Here is a 10,784-nt window from a genome sequence, read left to right on the forward strand (position 1 = left end):
GAGCCTGATGTGCAGCTCGATCCCGTGACCCTGGGATTATGACCTGGGTGAAATCAAGAGTAAGATGCTCAACTGCCAGAGCCACCCAGGTGTCCCTGAACAGGCTTTTTGAATAGCTTCGTAGAATTAACTATTTGTCAAAAAGTTGAATCCTTTGTCTTTCCTCAATTGACTTGTACTCTAAGTCCTCTGGTGGAAATATCTTTTCCCGTTTTGTGGCTTTCTTTTGCGTGCTCTTCCTTATGCCATTTGATGAATATTCTGATTTATCAATCTTTCCCTTTGTTTAGTGCTTTTATGTGTCCTTTTCAAGGAATTTTTCCCTACCCCAAAGTCATGAAGATGCTCTACGTTATCTTTTAGAAGCTTTATTGTTTTCTCTCTCACATTTTATATCTGTTGTCCAACTGTAATTGTTTTGTGTGAATGTGTCTTACTTGGTTTTAATTTAATCTTGTCTTTCCTTAGTTCTTCAAGGTCCGGATCTTACATCCCAAGCACAAGCTGGGAAGCGGTCGGGTGTGTTGAGTCCTGAGTGTGCTTCATAAGTTAGTCACTACAGGGCTTGAGTAGTCTTTGGGAATTGGAGCCTGTTCTTCCTACCACATCATGGCACGTGGGTTTTGTTTTATGTCCTTTGTTCCTTCATTACTGGAAAGTGAAGTCTGCACGGAATCTTACCGCTTCCTTACTTGCCTTTAATCCCTAAACCCACAGCAATCTGGATTTTGACTTCATCCCCTCCCTGAAACATCTGGCAAAGGTTCCAGTAGCCTTCTTGCCAGTCGGGAGGAATTCGCCAATATCCTTCGAGCTCTCTGCCGGTCTTGAACCTATCTTTTCTGTCTTTACATCTCTGTTCTGTGTATATGACTTTGATCTCCTTTTTGTCTCCTGTAAACTTTTACATAGTTTCATTTTGAAATCCAGCTGGAAGAGCCTCATTAGAGATGTTTGGACAAAGCCCGTAAAGCCTGAGGACATGAATCTCCAGTTTCAAAGGAGGCCTACCACTTCAACTTTTTGTTTTGGTTTGTTTTCATTTGGTATTTAAGACCAAATAAAAATGATAGCGGCCATAACTATGAATTAGGTAATTCTTTAGAGTTTACATAGTAGCTTTATGTGGGTCATTGTGAGGTAGGTGTTAATATTGCCGTGGTAGAAGTGATCGAAAATGTAAACAGCGTGCTGTTTGTTTTTATTGGCAAGCTCCTGGTGATACTACTGGGTTAGGTTTTGGAGTTTCGTTTTTCGTGTAACCGTCATTCGGTGGGGAGCGTCCATCCCGTGATCCATGTGGATACTTCCATCTGTCCACTTTTCTGTTGGAAGGTTAGCTTGGGTTTGGGCAGTGAGGGTGGTTGGGACCGGGAGTGGAGTTAGAGGTGCGTTCTTTGGAGAGATTGTCCTGAACTTGTCCCAGCAGCATTTAATACAAGGCTGGTGATTGTCAAGTTCACAAACTTGTCCCTGAAGAACCAGTACAAAATAGATCTTGGTGGTAGTTTGCCTCAATGTGCTGAGCTCGGGTGTTTTCTAGGATCTACCCTGAAATGATTCACTACAAGAAAAAGTTGTGGAGCAGGTGTGATTTGAAGATGTGTCCTTAATTTTCAAGGACCCATTTTGACTCCAGAGGAACTACTGATTTATTTTGAACTCAATGGATGACCTAATTTCAACAGGTGTCTCTTAATTTATGTTAAGTTTTATTTTTTTGCCAGTAAGTTAAATGGTGAGATTTTCCTTTGATTCTTTCAGATCTTTCCCACAGACTGTTTTTAAAACAAATTTTTTTTCTTTCACAAAACATTTTTAAGCTTATTTATTTATTTATTTATTTATTTTGAGAGAGAGGGAGGAATCAGGGGAAAGGCAGAGAGGGGGAGAGAGTCCCAAGCCAGCTCTGCACTGTGAGTACAGAGTCCGATGCAGGGCTTGAACTCAGGAACCGTGAGATCTGTGACCTGAGCTGAAAACCAAGAGCCTGATGCTCAGCCGACTGAGCCACCCAGGTGCCCCAACAAATCTTTTTTTTTTTTTTCCCCCTGAATCAAATGGGTATACCAAGTCGACTTATGAAACAGATCAAAGCATTCTTTTACTTACATCAATTCATTTTAGGAATTTGAATATTTAGCATTTACTTAGCGAGAACAGTGAGATGTTGCGATCAACACAAAAAGTTGAAAACAGGTTAAAAAAGATTGTGGGCTATTTTAGTCTGACCTTCCGGTTATTTCTGCATTTGAAAAAAATGTGTGTATATGTATGTACGTACACACACACACACACACACACACACACACATATTTAAGTAGGCTCCATGCCCAGTGTGGGGCTCAAACTCATGACCCCAAGATTAGGTCACGTGTTCTACCGATTGAGCCAGCCAGGCCCCCTAAAATACGTAGTTTTTAATAGCTTAATTTGCAGGGGCACCTGAGTGGCTCAGTTGGTTAAGTGGTTGACTCTTGGTTTTGGCTCAGGTCACGATATCATAGTTCGTGAGTTCGAGCCCTGCATCGGGCTCTGTGCTCACGGCTCGGAGCCTGCTTCGGATGCTCTATTTCCTCTCTGCCCCCCCCGCCCCCCCCAGTTGTGCTCGCTCGCCCTCTCTCAAAAATAAATGTTAAAAAGAAAATAGCTTAATTTGCAATCCAAGGATATTTTTCAGTTGAACTGATGCATCGGTTTGAAAACAGAGTAAGAGGGGTTAATCCTGATCATAGCTGTAAACTTCAGACAAATCCCAAGTGCTGTAACTATTGTACAGTAATTCCTCACTCGGCGTGCCATTATGACACATCACGCAGCCGTTCACGTATGACTGCGGCATGGGAGGGACAGCCGTGCCTGGCACTGCTTGAACGTGACCCCTGTGTGCTCTGTGGTGTGCTCGTGCATGCCAGTTGATGTGGACGGGCTGGTGGAAGCCTGACTCGGCCCCTGTAATTGGTACCAGGCCCAAGAAATGCCGAAATGCCGGTGTTGCCACAGAGATGGCCCCAGTTCCTCGGGGTCTTCAAAAGTCGGTCGCCAGGTGGAGGCCTCTGGTAACATTACAGATTGATTACATAACACATTTGAGTGTGGGCTTGCTTTAAAATGCAATTTTTATCATCGGCTCTTAACTGTGGAGACAGTGGAGAGGATATGGAGGAGGGAGGAGCGGGGAGACTAGAACGAAGAGATAAGAAGTCAGAACTGCTCTTGGCTCTTGATGGTCTCTGGGTACGTAATGCCAGCGCAGATTCAGAAATGGTCTAGGAATGCTCGCCTTCCCGCAGATGGGCAAGTGAAGGAGGGCGGACCCAAACTCATTGCTGCAAACGATGCCCCTACATGCGTGGGAGAAGAGGGAGTGGGCTTGGAGCCCTAGACGGAAGAGGGAGACGGTGGGCTCTGGGGCTGAGAGCACCTCCCCTCTCATTCTCCACCTGAGCGGTTCTGCCCAGCGGTTGCCTGTCTGTGGGTCCGTGGCTGGGATCCTGTCTGTGGGTCCGTGGCTGGGGTGTGCCGGTTGGGAGTTCCTGCTCGGTGTGTTTCCTAGCTGCCTTCGCCTTAGCCTCTGGTGGCTGCTCATTTGAGATGGACAGTTGTCAGAACGTGTGGCTCCTGAAGTGCCTTCAACAACAACCCCCAGGAATCCACGCAGCAGTTTGATTGCAGTTGTTGTGAATCAAAATATGGCTAATTATTTAGACTTGGGGCAAATGTATAGTTGACAGGAAGTCTGTAGGGAGCCCTGACCTTCTCCCTGGGTCTCTTCTGCCTATTCAGTCAGGGCCAGGGGCTGGTAATTTGCTTTCGATATACTTCCAGAATTAAATCTTGAGTCATTTGTTCCCTTTGCCTTAGCAGAAATAATTGAAAATCGATTGCACGGTAGCATGGATATGTAGAATACACTCAGAATTTGGGTTTTGAACCAACTGGGAAATTCCCTTCAGTTTTTCTGAATCCCGTGTATTTGAAGAATGTTGCAACAAGATGTTTGAGGAAGTCAGTTACTCTTGCTGTTGAATGTGACCTGCAGGGAACTGAGGAAAGTAGAGCTGGAGAGACAGTTAACTGATTTTTTTGTTTTTCCTAAACACCTCTGTTAGGCCTCTGAAGAAGCCTCCCTCAGGGCGTTGGAAAGTCTGATGACAGAATTCTTCCACGATTGTACAACCAACGAAAGAAAACGTGAGATAGGTAAGTGAAGCGCTGGGCGTCGCCGAGAGTCCTTTCGAACACACCAGGTGTGTGGTGACGAGGAAGGAGTCGGTTGCCTGGGCTGGTCAGGCCTGCTTGTTTCCCCTTCAATTCTCGGCTTTCGTTTGGCTCTTGTTTTGCTGGTCGGTGGCGTCTGTAAATCCAGGGCTGTGGTTCACGGAGCCCGCCATAATCCACGCTGATGGGTTCTCTCTGGCCAAGCGTGGAAAACCCCTCCCGCCGCTCTCTTCTTAATTTCAGCAAAGTTGAACTTCTGTCACAGAAGCCCGTGACTGTTACCTTAAGAAAACAGCTCCTAAAAGTGTCAGAACGACATGGTTTTGGTGTGTAGAAGTCCAGTCCAAACCTTATCTGGTGCCTAGAGGTCCTTTGTGTAACTGGTATTCCCTTGGGGGCTGCTGCTACATCTTTACCTCTATGATTGTCTCCCCCATTCTGCAAGTTGTGATGAATAAAGGCTTCAGACAACAGAGATGAAGATATAATTACCTTGGGTCTCCTGGGAACCTCAGCACCTTCTAGAATTTCCTTTTGAATTCCATATTCATTTACATGAGCGTTATCCATTGAAGCGCACTGTGAACTGTCAGATCTCTGCCTCAGAGACATGCTGCACTATGGTCCTGGAGCACTCTTTTCCCCCCTCTGAGTCCTCACTTAACCCCTGAACTTGAAAATGGAAAATGTTTTCTTCTCTGTCCCAGCCTAAAAGCTTTTCCCTCGGATGTTTGACTGCTGGGTAATAACTTTACATTCATTGTTTTCACCTCCAGGGAGGCCTTTTTGCGTGTCTCTAGGACTCTGGAGGCCCATTTCTCTGCCCCACTTGGCTTCTCTAAGTCACGTTGGCCAGTTGGGTGTTGTGGCTGATTTCTGCCTTTGGTCCAAGGTTTGACTAAGGTCTGGATTTCCAGGTAGCCAGTAGACCTTTGGCTGCAGCCCTTTTTCTCTCGCTTTCTTTGAGCATCGTATCAGCTTCTGGTAGTTGAACTTCTTACTTTTACTTTTTTTTTCTTAATGCTTATTTATCCTTGAGAGACAGAGTGTGAGCGGGGGAGGGACAGAGAGAGAAAGAGAGGGAGACACAGAATCCGCAGCAGGCTCCAGGCTCTGAGCTGTCAGCACGGAGCCCGACGTGGGGCTCGAACCCACGAACCGTGAGATCGTGACCTGAGTCACAGTTGGACACATAACCAACTAAGCCTCCCAGGCGCCCCTTTACTCTTCTACTTTTAAACTTGGTCCTCTCTTTTGGGCCTGCCCCATATATGCCTGTCTTTTCTGACGGAGTGTCTATAGAGAACCAGAGCTTTCATAAACTAGGGATCGTTGTTAGTTTTATGCTGCCAGAGTACCTTATACTTAACAGTAAAAATACAACTGGTGATTTTTACCAAAGCAGGTGAAGGATCTTTCTCTTACATCAATCTGCTATATCCCAACACTAATATCTTTGAAGTCCTATTTTTAGCTTATAATTGAAGTGGTTTTGGTCTTTCTCTCAATTAAAACAATGTTTCTTTAAAAGTATTTATTTATTTTCGGGGCGCCTGGGTGGCTCAGTCGGTTAAGCGGCCGACTTCGGCTCACGTCATGATCTCGTGGTCCGTGGGTTCGAGCCCCGCGTCGGGCTCTGTGCTGACGGCTCAGAGCCTGGAGCCTGTTTCAGATTCTGTGTCTCCCTCTTTCTCTGACCCTCCCCTGTTCATGCTCTCTCTCTGTCTCAAAAATAAATGTTAAAAAAATAAAAAAATTAAAAAAAAATAAAAGTATTTATTTATTTTGAGGAGGGGAGGGGCAGAGAGAGAGGGAGAAAGAGAATCCCAAACAGGCTCTCCACACTGTCAGCACGGAACCCGATGCAGGGCTCGAACTCCCACACTGTGAGGTCATGACCCGAGCTGAAGTCAAGGGTTGGACCCTTAACCGACTGAGCCACCCAGGCACCCTGGGTTTTCTCTCAGTTTTTGGTTTGCCAAGCAAATATTGCTCACCTTCAGCGTTCATGAATTTAAAGTGGAACCTCTTAACTAAACTTGTATTCGAATCTGATTTTAAAATAGCTTTAAATAACCAGATACTACAAATGTCTAATTTAAACACAGGCTAAGGAGAGTCTCCAGGGGTTTGGTTCTATATGGTGGGTGTGTCTCACTTGGCTTCTCTTTGTGCCTAGTCTTTGGAGCTTTGAGTGTGTGGGCTGGAACCGCGTGCTTCCTTTTCCATAGCTTAGGATAAACTAACTTTCCTGGCGAGGTGGCGGAAAGGAGGCGCCTTATTAGTACTCTAGAGGTACAGCTGTTAGCGGGGAACCTCAAGGGACAGTCTGGTCATTTTCACAGTGGAGGAAGCCGAAGCATCAAAGAGGAGCCGTGATCCCTCGGGATCAGACTCCATGAGTGAGCAGCACAGTCTCCAGCCCAGCGTTCCTCATTTCTAGCCAGAGCTCGTTCTTTCCAGTTTGACTCCTGCTCTGGGATTCATAGGTCTTCTGCTAGCGGAGCCGTGATCTTAGGGTCCTTCCTGCTTTTCCAGGGGCTTCCTAGAATCTCTGGGGGTTGTTTGCCTTTTATTCATCCTTTTACTCTTTAAAATTTTTCTATTTTTAAACTTTTAAATTTATGTTTATTTTGATTTAAATTTTTTTACCCCCTTTGTTTTGTATTTCACGCCCTGTGTAGCAGGTCAAGATGACTAAGGGGCAGTGTGTTCGGAAACGTGGTGACAGACTTTCAGTGCTTGCTGTCTTGGGCTTCTGGCTGATGGTACCGGCAGCCTCAGGAGGGGGAAAACCGTTTCTAACTGATTTGATGTGGACAGGGCTGCTCGTGGTAACTCCCATGATTGTTACTCTTAACTTACAGACCGTTTTTCATGTGGTAGTTTAGAATGAAACCAAACGAATACCAAATACAGAGAATTAGCCATCTGTAATTCTCTTGCATTTTTTTTCCTGTCCTGTGTTTATAAGGTTAGCCTTAATGTTTTCTTGTCCCGCTTCTCTAGCCATCATTTTGTGTGTGTTTGTGTGAACACTGTTGAGTCCTGAGGAAATACATATAGCAGGTAACCCAGAGGAAACAGGTTAATAATTAGCCTTCGTTTATAAGGTAAAATGATACTTTGATCACTGTCTGCCCACACTTTAGGCTAAGTAAGAACTTTATCATTGAAAGTTTCTCTGCCTCAATTAGTGCCCTTAGGCTATTGGATTGTAGCTGGCTGAACACATTGTCCATGTTCATTGTCACCTCAGAGTCAGAAAAATGTTGTACAGTCTGTCCTTTCTATCTCGAAGACGCAGCCTGATTTTGCTATTGTTTTGGGGGCCATTCAATTATATGGAGAGATGTGTGTTTAAAAACCTGATGAGACAGCCCAGCCATGTGTTAATTTCATGTCTTTTTCATAGCCTTCTTTGTTGCTATTTAACTTTTTCAGAGGAGCTTCTTGATAACTTTGCCCAGCAAATAGGAGCCTGGAGACTCTGCCTGTACTTCCTCTCCAGCACCCGGAATGACTATGTCATGATGTACAGTTTAACGGTGTTTGAGGTGAGTTGTCAGATGCCTTTATACTGTTCCGAAAAGTCTTTTGTAGTCACGACGCCAGGTCGTTGGCACTAGACTTTAGCTTTGAGGTGCAGCTGACGGGGAAACAGCAGTAGCTCAGCTCAGGGACTTCCTCCCACACGCCGTCCCCGTCAAGATGTCTGGCTTCTGGGGCACCTTTCCATCTTCAACCCAGAAAGGTGAGGCAGGGCTGGTTTGGTAACGTGTAACTTTGCCTTCCACGTCATCATTTAAAAGAGAAAGGTAATGAAAGAGAAACAGTTTGGGAGGAGAGGTGATACCCATAATGCTGTTACCCAGCCAGAAACATTTTCATTTATTTTAACTGTTCCAAATTTTGTCTTCCTGTGTATATCTTTTCTTTTTAACCTAATTATAATCATGTTGCTCATGCCTCTTTGTATTCTGCCCCCCCCCCACCCCATTTAGCCTTTATATTATATTTCTATATAAGTGGGTATACCATTATTCACCAAGTGGGCCTCCTGTTGTTGAACATTAAAGTTGTTTTCTTTATTTTTTGGTGGGCATCAGAGACAGTGGTGTAATAAAAAGTTTTTGCACATGCAGCTTTTTGTTTCTGTGAAGTTATTTAGTGGATCTTTCGAGGATGGGATTGTTGTATTCTAGGGTTTGAATATTCCTAGTACTCTTATTGCTAAATTGCCCTAAGCCTTTGTTTAAAAGCAGGGTCTTTTGTTTGAGATGATGTAGCTAACCGTTGGACGAAAGCCGGTTATTGTTGTGTACAGATGGTTCACTTAGAAGACGTGTGTTTGTTTTTCAGAATCTGATCAATAAAATGTGGCTTGGGGTCCCATCTCAAGATAAGATGGAAATCCGTAGCTGCCTGCCCAAACTCCTTTTGGCTCACCACAAAACCTTACCTTACTTTATCCGGAACAAGCTCTGCAAAGTTATTGTTGATATTGGCCGTCAAGATTGGCCCATGTTCTACCATGACTTTTTTACGAACATTTTACAGGTAAGGATATACCTAAGGAAACTTCATCTCATAAACTGTTTGTTTGTAGAAGTGATTATTTCCTTATCTTGAGGGGGAGTTTTCAGATTAGCATTTTGGAACTGCGGTAGTGAGGTCATCGTAGGACAAATTATCCACTTCGTGTTCTTGAGACATGTACCTTTGTGTGTGTTGAACGGGGACGGGGGCGGGGGGGTGGATAACCCAGTCGCTTTGTTAACCTCATGGGAAATTTTGTTCAGCAAAGATCTGAAAGCCTGTTAGGTCCTGTGCCAGGTGTTGGGGTGCATGCCTGAGGCCTTTGACGGTTACGCTTTAGTAAGAAGATAGCTGTGCAAACGATCGTCCGACACTGTGGAAGTGTGTGTGGCGTGCAACGGTGGCATACAGCCTGCCGACCCCAGAAGCTGAGGTGTCCTCAGCGTTGTTGGGTGAGGCGGTGGGGTGCTGGAGTAAGAGACCGGATTGATGGGCTGGGGCCAGGCGGGGAAGGGCCCTGCTCTTGCGGGGGGGCTTCAGTTTGTAAGCTGTAGTCCTTCTGTGGGAGCTAATGAAAAGTGGGTAGAAGGGGGGAAGACAGGGCCACATTTTCGTGTTGGAGCCACAACTCTGGAACAGTATGGGGTGTGGATCGAAGAGGGGTGAGGCTGGACCCCTGACGCTGCTGTTGGAGAGATATGAGCTACCGTGAGGACCTGGCCCCCGGGCCTCTCTGGCGGGTGGAGGCAGGGCACTTAGGAGACCCAGTCAGGAGGCTTTGGTTAGTGACTGGGTGGTGGAGGTGAGGCAAGGGCGGGATCTAGAATGCCTTCCCGGTTTCTGGCTCAGATAGCAGATTCTCCAGGCCAGGGGTGAAGGAAGAGGAAATGAGTTGGGGTGGAAGATGGGGAATTCAATTTGGCAGAAAAGGCACTTAATATTTGTGCCCTCCTTCTTTACCGGAGACATCGGGAGCTGTGGATCTGGGGCTCGGGAAGGTGGTCGGGGCGCAGGTCAGGATTTGGAAGTCATCAGGGCAAACAAAAGGTGGGACCCAAAAGCCAAGCGGGAGATGCCGTTGTTCACTTGAATCCTATGCGGAAGTTGGAAACACTTTCATATTATTGAGAGTCACGGGTATACAGGAAATGGGCATTAGGTATCGTTTATAGAATAAAATTCTTTGTAAGTTAGTATCTCGGTGACTGTAGGCTCAGGATTTTCTAACATTCTGTCTGCTCTTGTTACAAAGAATTAGAAACTAATTCTTTCTTAGCAACTAAGAAAAAATAGAGCATCCTTATTGCTTCTCTCAGACTGCCTCAAAGTGATACAGAAATTCTTCATTCAGTATTGTTTTGTGTAGTGATTCCATTTATCTAAAGGTTTATTGGGTTGATACCGCAAAGGAGATTCATGCATTTACTCAGTAAGTTGTTTGTTGAATACCAGCCGTGCGCTAACTAAACGTGTGGGGAGATGGTAATGAAACAAAACAATGGCTCTGCCTTCTGGAGCTTATAATCTCAAGGAGGAGACATCCGTAAACAATAAACAAATAGACTTACAGGTGCTTCTAAGTGTTACGAAGAAAATTAAATCCAAGGCAAGGAGAAAGAGAGCATCGGGGGTGTTGTCTAGACGGCGTGATGAGAAGGCCTTTTTTGAGGAGCAGCCATTCGAGTAGAAGCCTGAGTGGAAGTGATGGAGTGAGCCATGTGGGTATCTAGGGGAACAGTGTTGGAGGGAGAGGGAATAGTAGGTGCAAGGACCCTGAGGAATGGCAAGGAGGCCGGTGGGCCCGAAGGGGTAGGACACGAGGGGAGAGGTTTTGCTGGCTCTCTGTGGTATATTTGCCTTCACTCCAAGATGAGGACAGTCGTGGTCACTCTCCACGGCCTCCCTGGAGGGAGACTGCGTTCCTGGGTCGGTTAGTGGCAGGTCCCGTGAGAAGCAGCAGTGGACTGTGAGCCGGAAGCCCCCGGTCCTGCCGGTAGCAGTCGGGGGAGCCGTGTTCCCACCCG

General features: G+C 45.8%; 1 protein-coding gene across 8 annotated transcripts in view; it reads left to right on the forward strand.

The window, feature by feature from the left end:
- XPO6 (exportin 6) overlaps window positions 1–10,784 on the forward strand; it is a 104,038-nt gene that overhangs the window by 26,518 nt on the left and 66,736 nt on the right. For all 8 annotated transcript variants that reach the window (XM_058711719.1, XM_058711716.1, XM_058711715.1 and 5 more), the window contains exons 2-4: window positions 4,113–4,203; window positions 7,666–7,778; window positions 8,584–8,781. In XM_058711719.1, the coding sequence (XP_058567702.1) occupies window positions 4,113–4,203; window positions 7,666–7,778; window positions 8,584–8,781 (402 nt within the window). The remainder of the gene's footprint in view (window positions 1–4,112; window positions 4,204–7,665; window positions 7,779–8,583; window positions 8,782–10,784) is intronic.

Source organism: Neofelis nebulosa, chromosome 18 (assembly GCF_028018385.1).
Source record: "Neofelis nebulosa isolate mNeoNeb1 chromosome 18, mNeoNeb1.pri, whole genome shotgun sequence".
NCBI classification, from domain to species: domain Eukaryota; kingdom Metazoa; phylum Chordata; class Mammalia; order Carnivora; family Felidae; genus Neofelis; species Neofelis nebulosa.